Source organism: Opisthocomus hoazin, chromosome 2 (assembly GCF_030867145.1).
Source record: "Opisthocomus hoazin isolate bOpiHoa1 chromosome 2, bOpiHoa1.hap1, whole genome shotgun sequence".
NCBI classification, from domain to species: Eukaryota; Metazoa; Chordata; class Aves; order Opisthocomiformes; family Opisthocomidae; genus Opisthocomus; species Opisthocomus hoazin.
In genome coordinates, this window is record NC_134415.1 from 78935802 (window position 1) to 78950688 (window position 14887).

Consider the following 14887-nt stretch of genomic DNA (forward strand, 5'->3'; position numbering starts at 1 on the left):
TTGCTGTTTTTCCAACCTTGTATTTAAAGAATTCTTGTTACCTACACTTACTTGTCATGTCTTTAATATTTGTTTAGTAAGGGTTTTCTAATCCTGAAGAATTAGGATAAATTACTGAGCAAGCTTTTGCTGCTGGCTGGGGGGCTGCTATCACTTTTAGCCATGGAAGGTGTTAAGAGTATGTTGTCTATGAGACTGGCACTTCTTTCTTGAATCATAAAAGTCTGAAAAGAAGGCACGGTATCACTCTACAAGGAAATGATCTGTTACTCCCCAAAGAAGGTTGTGGTGCTAAAAGAGGCTGCAGTATGTTGCATATTCAGAAAGTCTCAGCTCAAATTCATTATGTTTTCAGCTATATGCATCTAATCTATGATCTCAAATGAAAATGACAGACATTTTAATGAAACATCTCAGTACTCAGAAACACCACCTCTTTTTTATCTTTGTTAGCAGAATGCCTGTGGCAGAGACAGTCCTAGCTGTGCTGATGGATACCCCTATCAGGGCATAGCCTGGTGAACAGCTTTGAATGGAACGTGCTACTGACACCTAACTCCTTCCTCCAGCTGCTTGTTCCTACTCTGGCACTGGGCATTTTACTGTGCTGGCACAGTGTTTGCACAGCTACACTGCAAAACAGATCATGGAGTGGATCCCAAGGACAAATAACTCCACGAGATTTTTTTGTTTTTAAAATCCAGATCAGTTCCCTGACGTCAGCCACTAAGCAACTGCATAAACCTTTGTGCTGGGATGGCAAAGGGAAAACCTGTTGCTACAGCCTTAAGAGTGGCGAAGAGCACAGCCAATGCTACCTACCACTTACCATCAGTCACACGCAAAAGATATGACAGATGGTAATTGGCATTCCTTTCAAAGGCTGTACAAGACAGTCTGCCAGAGGCTGCAAATCAAATATTTTGATATTTCTAAGCCTCTAAGGGATAAGAAAATGCACATCTAGTCAGTACGTGCCATACAACACACACAGGCAAATACAATCACATGTAATAGCATATGAATTAACTAGTGACGACAAAGTGAAAGATTCTATCCACCTCTGTGCCACAAAGTAGAAAACTTCTCAGAACAATTGGAAGCAACACAATACTACAGTGACAGTCACTATGGTGAGACAGGAGCTTTTGATTAGAAATTAGTTGCCTAGACTAAAATGCCCAAAACATATCAACAGCTCCCCTCCCCCTTTCTGGAATCACAAAAGTGAACTGATAGTGATACTTGGAAACGTAGGTTTCCCAAGCAACAGCGGAATGAAAACCGAAACACTGATCAGCTTTCAGGCTGCTCTTTAGAACTGGAAACAGCTGCACTTGGCCTGCCAAGTATCAATTTCACACCTGCAAACCACACAGAAAACCACCTTAAACTGAGGGGAACAGAAGTCAAGAGTGTCAGGGTGTCCTGGTGGATGACAGGTTAACCATGAGCCAGCAGTGTGCCCTGGCTGCCAGGAAGGCCAATGGTATCCCGGGGTGCATCAAGAAGACTGAGGCCAGCAGGTTGAGGGAGGTTCTCCTTCCCCTCTGCTCTACCCTGGTGAGGCCCCATCTGGAGTAGTCTGTCCAGTTCTGGGCTCCCCACTTCAAGAAAGATGAGGAGCTACTGGGGAGAGTCCAGCGGAGGGCTACGAGGATGATGGGGGGACTGGAGCATCTCTCCTGTGAGGAAAGGCTGAGAGAGCTGGGCTTGTTCAGCCTGAAGAGCAGAAGGCTCCAAGGGGACCTTATAAATGTTTATAAATATCTGAAGGGTGGGTGTCAGGAGGATGGGGCCAAACTCTTTTCAGTGGTGCCCAGCGATAGGACAAGGGGCAATGGGCACAAACTGAAGCATAGGAAGTTCCATCTGAACATGAGGAAGAACTTCTTCCCTCTGAGGGTGACGGAGCACTGGAACAGGCTGCCCAGGGAGGCTGTGGAGTCTCCTTCTCTGGAGGTATTCAAGACCCGCCTGGACAAGGTCCTGTGCAGCCTGCTGTAGGTGACCCTGCTTCGGCAGGGGGGTTGGACTAGAGGATCCATAGAGGTCCCTTCCAAACCCTAACATTCTGTGACAAGAGGAACTCCAAGCAAGGCTCGGCTTTTAGATAGTGACAATAAGCTTTAACACGCTTCCCCGCCACAGCGGGATCCACCGGCCGAGCACCCCGATAGACGCCCGCCCTCGCTCCCCAGCTCCGGCCCCACACCGCGGGGCACGGCAAGGCCAGGCGGCAGCAACGTCCCCCCACCGGCCTCGCACCCGCCCTTCCCGGCCCGGGCTACCCGAAGGCCCCGCGGCCCCGGCGGAGGGACGCCTACCTTCACGGCCACTTCCGGGGCCGCGTCGACGGCCAAGGCCGGGGGGGCGGCGGGCGGCGGGCAGAGGTGCAGCACGGCATCGCGGCTGGCGAGCACAGCGGCGCGCTGGGAGCCGGCCTCGGCCTCGGGCTCCGAGTCGGGCTCCGAGTCGGAGCCGCCGTAGGAGGCGAGCGCGGCGATAGCCGCCGACATCTTGGCGCGAGGGATGACGGGACGAGCAGGTCCTGGCAGCTCGGAGGAGCTCTCCGTGCCCCTTCCCCCGCAGAGCGAGCGGGGTGGGGCCGCTCGTTAGAAGGTGGCTCGCTAAAACGGAAAATACGCTTTAAAGGACAAATTGTGGTCTTCTTTGGTATATACAGGCGTGTGAGGGGGGAATGGTCTCCCTTTTGCGCTGTTGGTGATTAACCTTTCAGGACTCCGGGCCGGGACTACAAGTTCCGGCATGCAACGCGTCCCGACGGGGCCCCGGGCTCTGAAGGGGTGGGCCCGGGTGCTACGGCGCGGCTGCCGCCGTTCTGCCGCCCGGGCCGAGAAGCTTTATGGCGTTTCCGGGGAACGCGGCCCAGCCGGTGACAGGGACGCAAGCCCGCGCCGGGAAAAACATCCCACAGGGGGTGGGAGCAACAGCTCGTGGGCGACCGCCCCCCGCCACGGCAGAGAGGCGGCAGCGGGGCACCCGCCCCCAACCGCCCACCGCCTCAGCCCGGGGCCGAGCAGTGCCCAAAGCCCCGCCCCCTCCCGCTGATTAGCCGCCAACACCCGGCTTTGTTTACGTCACGGTGGCGGCCCCGCCCCGCCCGTGCTGGGGAGAGGGAGCCGGCGGGCCGGACCGTACCACCTGCCGCCCGCGGGGTGGGGTGGGCTCGCCTCCCTCACGTCGCGGGGTTGGGGGGGGGGGACGGCGACGCATGGACCAGCCCGAGCGTCGGGCGGGGGGACCGGGTCCGGCCGCCGGGTAAACAGCCCTGCCTCCCCCTCACCCCTCCTCTCCGCCCGCCGCCTCGGCGCGCCGGCAGAGGCCCCGCCTCCCGCGCGCGCTCACACACACACACGCGCTGCCCCGTGCCTATTGTGAAGCCTCCGGGGGAGCTCGGCGCCGCCGGGGCCGCACGCGCCCCCGGAGCCGCCGGCCGGCCGCGGCGCGCGCGGAATGGCAAGCGCCGTCTGAAGTTCCAGCGCCCCAACGGCCGCCGGGGCGGCGCGAGGCGGAGGCGGAGGGGAGGGGCCGAGGCGAGCGGCGTGAAGGTGCGAGGCGAGGCCAGCGCGCGGGAGCCCGGGCGGCGAGTAAGTGCCCCGCGCCCCCGCTTCCCGCGCGGCCCCCGCGGCGGGCGGGACCGGCCCCGCTCCGCTCCCCGTCCCCGGCGCCGCCGGGCGTGCCTGACCCGCCGAGGGACCGGCCTCCGCCAGGTGCCGGCCCCCTCCCCTTTGTCCGCGCCCGCGCGGGGGGCGGCGGCGGAGGGAGGGGGGGAAGGAGGGAGGCGCGTCGCGGCCGCGGAGCCCCTTCCCCGCCGCGGAGCCCCTTCCCCGCCGCCCCCGCTCGCGGAGGGGGGGTGGGTGCCGCGCTTGTGCGGGAGCGCGGCGCTTTGCTCCCCCTCTCCGTTTGCCCGGCGGCGGCGGGGGGATCTCCGGCCCGGCGGGGAAGGTGCGGCCGGGCCGGGGTCAGCGGGGCGGGGGCCGGTGGGGGTGACGTCAGCGCAGCCAGGTGCGAGCGGCTGGCGCCGGGCCGGGCTGAGGGGAGCCGCGCCGCGCCGCTCCGCCCCGCTCTCCCCGTTGGGGCGCGGGCTCGGTGCGGATCTGCCCGCTGGGGGGCCGCTGCCATTGTTTCGGCGGGCCGGGAGCGGGAGAAGCGCGGCGGTCCCGACTGCTCCAGCCGGCGAAGCGCCGAGGGGACAGCGCGGGGGGGGGGGGGGGGGGGGGTGGCTGCCCTCGGCGCCGGGCGGACGCGGTGGCCCGGGTCGCACCTGGAGCCGTGCGCTGCCCTGACTTCCCTGCCCGCCGCCTGCGCCTTCGGGGTTAAAGCGAGCGTGCAGTGACACCTAATTGTGGCACGGTGGCATTTAATCAGATTAAATGCTCTGGCTTGGTTCTTTTTTCCCACCCTTTTCAGCAGTCGCGGGTTTGAACGAATGCCTCAGCGTGACAAGGTGCGACTTGGAGTCTTTTTTGAAAAAAATGACGGGTTTCATTTTGAATAAATGACAGAATAAACATAAAGGCAGATAGAAAGTGTTCGCAGCACAGAGCGGAGCAAGGCGCTGCATTTAGATCTGTTTTGTGGAGCTTAGATATGCCTCTTCTTTGTATGCCATAATTGGGATTTTAGGTAAAAGTCCCACATTTTCAACACTAAGACCTTTATTTGCGTCTCCGACAGCTGAAACACACTGCGTTTAACTAGCATTTCATATGGTAGTGTGTTGATTTTCTTAAATACGTGGCTGATGAATCTATAAGTAAGGAAAGCTATATGATGCTTCACGTGAATCACAGCTTATTAATATCAAACCTGGATCTTCTGCTGCAGTTGATTTCTTTATTGCCAGTAATTGTTAACTGATTCCATGTGACTGCATTCCTCTTTCTCTCGGCATGCAGATGCTGGGGGTTGTGTGAAGTTGGAAGGTGCGCTTCCTGAAAAGTGAAATGTTTCAAGATCTGTTTGTGCAACCAGTCTGTGATATTTTACCTGGAGAATTGTGTTGAAAATGATTAAACTAATTCTACTTTGTTATTCTTGAATCTGAGTTGTTTAATTGACAAAGCTTTGGTAGTTTGCATAAGTGTGTTCAGCTATGCTGTGTCCAAGCATCCCAGATCGCTTGCCAGTAAAATTTAATTATCTGCGATTCTAGATGCTCTCATTGTAGAACCTATGAAAAATCACTTGCTGGTTTAAATTAGTTGCCTTTCTGGCACCATCAAGCTAGTATGTAAGCAAGCACACAAGAAGGCATGCAGTGGAACACCATCTGAAGTTTCTCTTTGCTTAAATTGTAGCAAAGATTAATTTTTAGCAATCATGCAGATGCCATTTTTGAATATGAAATACTGACTTGACTATGCTTTAAAAGCGCAGGTGGATAATATACGTGGTTATCTAAAATCTGCTTTTATTGGAAAAGCTGAGGAATGGCTGCTCGTCGTTTGTGTTGAGAGAATATGTTAATACGTAGTGACTATTAACTGCATATTAATGAATTATGAATGCAAGAAGGGGTTGATAAGTATAAAATAAATCAAAAGACTGTTAAAGCTTTTAAAAAATGTCTTCTCATTGATTATTGTGTGCTGTAAGAATGTTCTGTTTTAGTTGGGTTCCAGAAAATGTATTGTGGTGTATGTTGGATGCTGCTGGTTCTGAAGACAGACTGGAGTAGTGGGTGGAAAGTGATTTGGGTTACTTGCCTTTTCTTTCCATCCAGCTTTTCTACTGCTGTTTTTCCTTGCAGTCACTTTGCCTCTCTTGCTTTGATTGCTCCAAAGGAAGATAAAAATGTCCCACTTTGTACAGCACTTTTGCATATAAAAAGGGCCTTTTGGTGCTTGCTTGTTACGACTCCTGGTGGTGGGTACTATACAAAGTATTACCATGTCTTCCTTTTTTCCCCAGGTAAAAGAGGAAGAAGTATTTTTAAATGAATAGTTCCTTGAGCAGTAGAAGCCTGGCTGCTTACCCCCCTTTGTTTTTTCTTTTTTTTTTTTTTAATCTCACAAATTATTCTGTGCTCTAATGGAGTTATTTTTTTCCTGTTTGAAACATTTATAGTCTCATCCTTTCATGGATCATCTAATGTTTAATAAGGTGTTAATGCATACTGCAGCCTTCCCCTCAGTTAGGACATTAATAACATCCTGATTTCATGAACTTAGCATTTTCTTAAACAATTATCTTTGACACCTCTACCCTTCTGTCAAATTTGATTGAATTCAGCCAGTCAGTTTCCAGGTGGGGGACACACCTTGCCCCCTGCCCCCTTTCCCCCACCTCCCCTTCGTGCATGAGACCAATTTCCTTAAAAAGGTGGGGTAAAATATATTAACTTTTAACTCAACATTTCACAGTTTTTCCTTCACGTCAGTTTTTTTGGCCCTATACTAGTTAGTTAAATCAGTTTTCCTGTGCTTATAATATGTTTTGTCCTATTTTTTTCCCTTTACTTGCTCTTTCATAGTTCTTTTTTGTTGCTTTCTGTGATGAATGTGCTTTATGTCCTACCCCGTGTTTTCTGTTGTTTTTCCTTCCCCACAGAAGATGGTGTGTATAATCCTGCTTGTTCTATTTTTTCTTTATGTGTTTTTTTTTTAACACTCTTAAACTGCCAACGACCCACTTGCATGTACACTCACTTCTCATCCACCAAGATCTGTAAGTCTGCAGTTTGGAGGGAAGGAAAAAAAAAAGCCAGATACTTATCAGACAGAGGATTGAACTAAAATATGAGTCTCTATTGTCTGTGGGAAATACATAATTTGAAAGAAAACGTGTTTTTTTTCCTTTGTTCCTATGCTTTTGACTGCTGAGAAAAGGTATCTTGATGGAAGTCTTATCAGGTTACTTTTACTGCATTCGGATTGGGCCTTTTTATAACCTGCTTGTGTGTCTGATGCATCTCAGTGTACTCAATTTAACTGCTTAGAGAGTGAAGCACCTTTTGTAACCCATGCTCTGCTTTTTCTACCACCTTGGAGCCTCTGACTGCTGCAGGGGTGATAATACCTCTTTTCCAGTTTTTGTTTTTTTGGACTACATCCAGGATTCTCAAAGATACCAAGGCGCCAGATTGCAATAGGAGTTCTGTGTTCCAGTACATCTGTGAATCAGTCTCTTTCAGGTTGCAGGCTATATATTTCATGTTTACAAGACGTGGTTTCAAAGACAAAAAGATCTGGGATAGGAATGGAACAACTTAGACTATCATACTTATTTCAAATGACTTTGCAAACAAAATAACTTTTTTTGTGGAGCCGCCTCCTCCGTAGAGGTCAGAAGCTGCGTAGCCTCTTCGAACTGCTCAAGAGCTTATGCAGTGCTGTGACCTGCGTCTTATAACACAAGTCGAACTAAGAATGTGTCGGAGAGGCAGCAAAACATTAGTTGTAGACTTCCAAAAAATAAACTAATTGGCATAATTAGAAATTCTCATATCTCTAATACTGGATTTCTTGATTCTCTGAAAAATGTTTTTTTAGTCAGTTAAAGGACAGAAAGTGTCATCAAAAGTGTATACACTCTGAAAGTATATTTATTAATTTAAGTTCTTATATTTTTGGGGGGGTGGGAAGCTAAATTGAATGCTACCTTCCCTATGCTGGTGATAATAAATTACCTTATACACACAAAGAACTACAGAATAACAAAAGTAGTTACATTTTAACAAAACGCTTAATGAAGAGCAGAAATAATGGATAGTGTTCAGTGAGTTTATGCCTTGCTGTTGATTGACTTTTTAGTTATATGCTATGGTTGCAACATGAACTTAGTTTTCTGACAGCAGACTCCATACAGAAGTAGACTATTATAAATGCCATAACTGTCTGACACTTAAACTTATTAGAAAATGGGAATCTATTCTAAACCCAGGTGGGGTTTCTTGGCATCTAGTAAAAGGCATTAAATTCTATTGAAGCATTTCTTATAGCTAGGGCATTTGTGCTGTTGCTTTCCCTTTTTTCCTGCTCTGTGGTAAGCTGCTTTCATTTACTGGGAGTATTAATAGAGTCTCTGTTCTCTGTCTGGTCCTTGTTTTCACAATTTTGGAGAACCTCAGTGTACTTGAGTCCAGTTTGGTAGAAATCGGTCAATAGATTTTAAGTTGCTGAGGGAGAGCTTGCAACAAATACTCTGAAAACGATCTCATAAACTTTGTTTGGCTAAGAAACAGGGCTGAAAATTGTTGGGCGTTCTTAAAGAAAAAACATGCACATGTAATTTCTCATCCCTTACAGCTGCAACTGCCTGTAGGTAGAACTATACGATGACAACAAAGACTGATGGTAGACTGGGTAGTATTAACAAGTATTACTAATGTAGTTAGTACTGCTTCAGCAAAGACGATTGTGCTTCACTAATCTACTAGGGTTTTTGATTGCAGTAATAGCAATTTACATAAACTTTTTAAAGATGTAATTGAAGGCTCTTCACACCAGGCTATTAAATAAAGAGGCTGTGATGTGAGAGGTAAAATATTTTCATGGGTCACAAAAGTCTCTGAGAGGAAGTAATAGAAATAAATGTTAAGTTATAGGAGGCTTAACGTTTTGTCTTAAAGCAGGAGCTGTTTCTGTTAATCATCTGCAGAATTTGATTTATAAAGTAGCAGTATTTACTGAGGATTCAAGACTGTTCAATCAAATTCAGAAATACTGGAAAGGTTACCTGGTAAGTCTGAGCAAGTACTATGAAAGGACAGCAGGATGACAGGTAAAATTGATTGTTAGTATATGCAAAACAGTGTGTTTTGGAGGCAGAAAATAAGATACCATTTATATGTCTTAAAAATTTCTAAATTAACAGTATTAATGTAACAAGAAAATTTGTGCATCATTGCAGCTTGCTGAGGTATCATTACCCGATTCATAGCTGTAATCAGAAGTGGGGAAAAAAAGCATAGAGAACGAAGTGCCATTCTGTAGAAATTCCTTAATTCTTATCTGCTATTCAAAGTGTGTTATTAACTGTCAATTAGTTTAAAAAAGATAAATCACGGTATTATAGAGTTTGATTTGAAGGATATGGCAGAGTTTTTCAAGGGATTGAAAAGATTGGAATGATTTACCCAAAGAAGCGAAATGCAGATCAAACAAGTGAGGAGTGGGAAGTTCTAAAATAGATGTTAATTTATGCTCTCCAATAGCAGATGTAAAAGAAAAAAAGCTGCATTCAGTAAAAGACAATTTACTGAAGTCATACTTTCTTTTGCGAGGAGAAGGGAATTGAGAGTTTTTCCCTGCTTCCACTCAATGTACCTGTATTTCTCTCCATGTATGTATGTATGTATCTATCTTATCTGTCATTCAATGTTAAGCTATTTCTCTTGAATACACAGAACCAGCTTAAACTCCTTGCTTTATTTGCTTCAAACCAAGAATTTGAACTTTGCTTTTTCTCATCAGAGATGACTGCTCAAATAAATTAATATTCATTGGAGTGAGGTATTCTCAGTCTTCTACAGCTGAAATGAATTTTGTAATTTCTGTACTTTGAAGTAATTTTCTGGCTGTTTGTTGTGATAAACTGTTTTACACAAATGAAACAGTTCAAATCAGGGGGAGAACGAGAAAAACTATTACGTCAATATGTTGAATATGGAAGTGGCTTGTAGCATGAGGATGACCAGTCTGACCACAAACCATGGATGAAAATCGATTTTTGAAGAGAAGCCATCCTGGGCCAATCCAGCAAGCATATAGTGAAGCATATATGGCAAAGGGACATGAGAGTCCTTTTCAGGGGTGGAGTCTTCTTTCAGATTAACTTTTTTATTTAGTTTCGGCACTGCATAATAGATGCATAGGTTATGGAAAATTGGAAGTGTAATTGACACTGAGGTACTTTGCTGGTAGTATTTATGCTAAATACTGTATTACCGCAGCTTGTCCAACAGCACCCATAGTAATGGCTATGGAGTGGCCAAAATCAAAGTTGTCAACTATATTTCTACAACATGACACTGTTCATGTTTTGAGGGTCCAGAATCTTTTACCTTCTGGCACGATGGTGATGTGGGTTCAGATAGATTGTCTATCAGATAAGCAGGGTCACTATTGAAGAGCCGTTGTTGGTATCTGAGAGCAGTGTTCCACAAAAGATTCTCATTATCATAAGACAAAACAACACCTTCCACAGTAATTTTGGCACACACATTCAAGTAATTAAAAAAAAAATAGGTAAATAACAAGTCATTTATAACTTGATAATATGTGTGAACTTAAGTAGTTCACCTCTTGGAAAAATGGTGCGCAGAGTCAGCTTTTCAGTGAAAAAAGGAAATGCTTAACTTGTTATATCTTGTTTAGCCTCTGAATGGGTGTGCAGAAATGCTTAGAGAGGTCTTTTACACTCAGCTGGTTTTGGCTTTTTGTTGATATTAAAGGAGAAGGCTTTGATTAACAAACTTTTCCAATTGTGGTTCCATGTGCAACAGAGAAACTTGCTAGGCTTGAGAATGCAACCGAAAATATGAATTGAGTTTGCGATAGGTGATCTTTCTTTGGAAGCCTCTCCTAAGGAACAAGGACTTTATAAAAATTGTGTCACTTGCGGGTAGACAAATCTTCTGTGCCTCCCAGCTACCCAGTGTGGCAAATGTCAGTCTCTCGTGGTAATACAAGACAGTGATATTTATTACATCTTAATACTCTGAGCAACCTACTCTAGCTGATCCTGTTTTGAGCAACCTCAGATGTTCAATGATTATATGATTTTCATAGCAGGAGGAAAAAAAATCTCATACAAATCACAGAATGACGGGGGTTGGAAGGGACCTCTGGGGGTGGACTAGATGATCCGCCCTGCCAAGCAGGGTCACCTACAGCAGGCTGCACAGGACCACATCCAAATGGGTTTTGAATACCTCCGGAGAAGGAGACTCCACAACCCCTCTGGACAGGCTGTTCCAGGGCTCCGTCACCCTCAGAGTGAAGAAGTTCTTCCTCATGTTCAGATGGAACTTCCTATGCTTCAGTTTGTGCCCGTTGCCCCTTGTCCTGTCGCTGGGCACCACTGAAAAGAGTCTGGCCCCATCCTCCTGACACCCACCCTTGAGATATTTATAAGCATTTATGAGATCCCCTCTCAGCCTTCTCCAGGCTGAACAAGCCCAGCTCCCTCAGCGTTTCCTAACGGGAGAGATGCTCCAGTCCCCCCATCATCTTTGCAGCCCTCCTCTGGACTCTCTCCAGTAGCTCCTCATCTGTCTTGAAGTGGGGAGCCCAGAATTGGACACAGTACTCCAGATGGGGCCTCACTAGGGCAGAGTAGAGAGCCTGCTTGCCACACTCTTAATGCACCCCAGGATATCACTGGCCTTCCTGGCAACAAGGGCACACTGCTGGCTCATGGTCAACTTGTCTTCCACATAATAATTCAGGAGAATCGATAGGTGGCCTAGACTGCTGTAGAGGTAGTAATGAAAGTGTTTGGCATTGCAGTCTGACCTGAATTTCCTCTTGTGAAAATACATCAAAAACGGTACAAGTATTTGGTGTTGTAGGGATCTACATTGCAGCTGAAGAATGGCCTTATATGGCAGAATATGTACGCATATCATTCTTTTAGGGAATGAACTGATGTTATTCCATAGTCTTGAAGATTCAAGACACTTGTGCTCTGGAAACTGAACATGTGTCTACCCACTTGAAGCAGTAGTGTCTGCGTCCCCGGGAGATGGAGACAACGGAATGCACTCTGTGGCTCTGACTAGCTTGAATGGTCTGTTAAAAAAAAACAAAACTGAGTTACAAAGGAGTTAACAGTTTTTGTTTCCCATGGGAATTAACTTCAAGCAAATCTAGCTTCAGCAAGGTCCATGATACAGGGAGAGGTTCTGTACAATTCAGTTCAAAAAGAACGTACTTTCTGCCAGCTATGATGTTTTTAGTAATGGAAGTCAAATATTGGGGATTATCTGTGGCTAACCTATCTAGCTAGATTTATCTGTTCTAACTATGAGAAAAAGATTTTGTTTCTTTGTTTGGGAAAGGAGAAAATTTTGTTAACAAAGGGAAACACTTTTGTTCGTACTATTTTTCACATTGGAGGAGAATTGTATCTCTGTTCCACACCTGTAGCTACTCTGCTGAGAAACATTGTTTTATTCCAGGGTAACAAATGAATGTATTTAAGCTGTGGATGGGTGTATATTCCTCCTGTACAGTCATCTGTCCAATCTTCAGGAAAGTTCAGAGTGGGGCTTCATTACTCCAACCTCTACAAGTACTGGCAGTATTCATGAAAAAAATTGATAGTAGTGATACTACCTTGAAGGGGAAAAGGAACTCTTACGGCTCCTCAGTCCTTACCTGATGCCTTATATACCAAACTATAGCAATTGAGATACAGTAGGTCTTAAGAACCAATCCTGTCTATCTGATAGATTCTTGAAGCACTGATGTATTTATAGGCTTTCTTCTGGTAAACTCTAGGTTCTTCACAAGTTTACGATCTGCTTCTTCATTAGAGATCTGATCAGTGTTGCCAAAGATGATTCTCTTGAAGCCTGTGGCCCATATCTTTGAGTGTCTGTTGATTTAATACAGCACAGTATGCTTACTTGGAATGACCTTCTTGTGGTGGATCAGTGTGGTCCAATGGTGGGACATATTGATGAACGTATACACTTCTGTGCCCTAAAATTTTTCTTAACTCTGAACAGAAGTTCAGACAGCAACTGAACATGCTCTCTGCCTAGATGTTAGAGCATTCACATAGGAAATAGCCACTTAGGGATAGCGTTTTCCTAAAGCAGTACTTGATAGGAGGTTTCATGCAGAGTAACCTATTGGTAGAGAAAAGTTCTTCTTACTTTGAATGCTTTCAGACTCTTGCCCAGTCACATAAAACAGTCCTTTAATTCTGTCTTTCGTTGTTCCTAGGAATACATTGAAAAGCAATGTAATTTTTGTGTAGAAGCAATCTAAATGGGTCGGCTTCTGTGTCTTGAGTATTTTCAGAAATGTAAGCCCTTTCCCCTAGCTCAGTGCTTGCATATTGGGCACTGGCTACCAAAGCTGATTTTTGAGCATGAATGTAGCATCCAATCCTTTTTATGTGTTGGGAAGCAAATGTTTCGGTTTTTCAGAATCCCAGACCATATTCTTGTTGTAGATATTCTAGTCCATCCTTGATTATAATGAGCTTCTTTACTCATAGTTAGTAATTTTTCCTTTGAAACATTCTGTATCATTAGAGAAAGAATCTTTTCAGAAAAAAGGCTAGCTTTATTAAGCAAAGAGATAAGGATGTGATTCAAAAATGGAAACAGCTAAAAAAGAAAATAAAAACTGTATGATGCAGTCATAAAACATGTTGAATGTTGATGTACTGTTCTGGTTGTTGGTCATTTTTTGTTCTGAAGCATGTTAGCTAGAGAGGGCTAAGGACTCTGCTTGATGGTAACCTTCTAGAAGGCTGAGGGTTTTTTGGTTTTTTTTTGTTTTTTTTTTTTGGACAGATTTCTTCTCTACCTGTTTTGTGCCTCCTTTTTCAGGAATTCATAAGCTTGCATTGCACACTTTCAAACATGCCCTTTAAGAATTTTTAATTGTGGTTTCCCACCTTCCTCAAAGGTCTGGCTTGCAACATTAAGCCTTTCATATGTTTTTTCTGACTTGCACCTTGCCTGTATACCATTTTTGCAGGTTAGCAGTTTATGTTAATTTTCAAGACATTAATGTCCATTTAGATCCCAAGACACATCTTTGAGCCTTATTTTTAGAGTACTCAGCTGCCTGAGTTGCAGACAAAATGATAGATGGTTTTCATTTTGTGTTGGAACATGAGGAACCCTTTGGATATTGCTGCTGAAAGTATTCTGGAGAAGCTTGATTAACCTGTACATGGGAACAGTAGTTTAATTCAAAAGATACACTTGAGAAAAATATATATATGACTATAGTAATGTTGGAGTCTTATAGAAATCTGGAGTCTTATAGAAAGGAAATGCATATTCTGTGCACAGAGTTACAGCCCTTTAAAAAGTGCAAACATTTTAGCATGCAGATAACAGACAATGGAACATTTGAATATAATAATAATTATGTTGTAGTTCAGAGTGGTGGGGTTTTTTTTAACTTAATGAAAATTTATAGCTGCTACATGGTGGTCTCGCTGTAGTGCATGTGTTAATTTGGGGTAGAATTATGCAAGCTTTGTGATAAGATTTAATAAGTGACATGCAGATCTATTTAAAAACTAAAATTGTAACTTAATTTCTAGATTAAATTGGACAAAACACTGCTAATTACTCATACATAATTATTTTTCTTTTGTTACAGATGCTGTGGGTTTAGTTACATAGATGTAGTTACAATTGAGTGCTTCAGAATCACTTCTTGTCCCAAGTTAGTGAAAGTTTATTAGTAAAAAGGAAATATGTTGTAATTATTACATATTTGGAATATACAGTAAGATTTTAAAAGTATATTCTGTAGTTAGTAGATACACTAGGGAGATAAATTTGTCTATTAAATATAGTTAGCTAGTTCAGGAATTGGGCAGATGAGTGAATGGCATCCAGTTTGACTCTGGTCCAAGGCCAATGCAAGCCAAAACTTAGTATTTTCAGTGGATGTGTCTGCACATTATAAAGCTCATCATTAGAACTAGTATTAATACTACTGTAGATACACATTTAGATCAATTTACTCCCTGGTTATTAGCTTCTTCTGTTGTATTGTTCAACTCTTCTATAAACCAATCGTGTGAATTCCAAACTCTCTATCTCAAAAGTATGTTTGAGTCATATCTTGCAAAGTCTTGAGTTTCAATTTTTCTTGAAACTGCATTTATTTTTAGCATATCAAGCTTATTATGGAAGTGTATTTTGAAGAATATCAACATT

The 14887-nt window shown here is 44.8% G+C and overlaps 2 protein-coding genes across 7 annotated transcripts in view; one reads left to right on the plus strand and one right to left on the minus strand.

Annotated features, from left to right (window-relative positions):
* CDC40 (cell division cycle 40) overlaps window positions 1-2753 on the minus strand; it is a 46041-nt gene extending 43288 nt beyond the window's left edge. Inside the window, exon 1 of the mRNA XM_075414222.1 lies at window positions 2328-2753. Coding sequence (XP_075270337.1) covers window positions 2328-2519 — 192 coding nt within the window. The 5' untranslated portion in view covers window positions 2520-2753. The remainder of the gene's footprint in view (window positions 1-2327) is intronic.
* A 493-nt stretch (window positions 2754-3246) lies between these two features.
* The window catches only part of WASF1 (WASP family member 1), a 97706-nt gene continuing 86065 nt past the window's right edge, over window positions 3247-14887 (plus strand). For 2 of the 6 annotated variants that reach the window (XM_075414224.1, XM_075414225.1), the window contains exon 1: window positions 3247-3611. Coding sequence is in view for 1 of the 6 variants with exons in the window: in XM_075414223.1 (XP_075270338.1) it covers window positions 4398-4471 (74 nt within the window). In the remaining 5 variants the exon portion in view is untranslated. Of the gene's footprint in view, window positions 3612-3651; window positions 3735-4317; window positions 4472-14887 lie in introns of those variants that run through there. The other 4 variants (XM_075414226.1, XM_075414227.1, XM_075414223.1 and 1 more) reach the window with 4 other exon arrangements.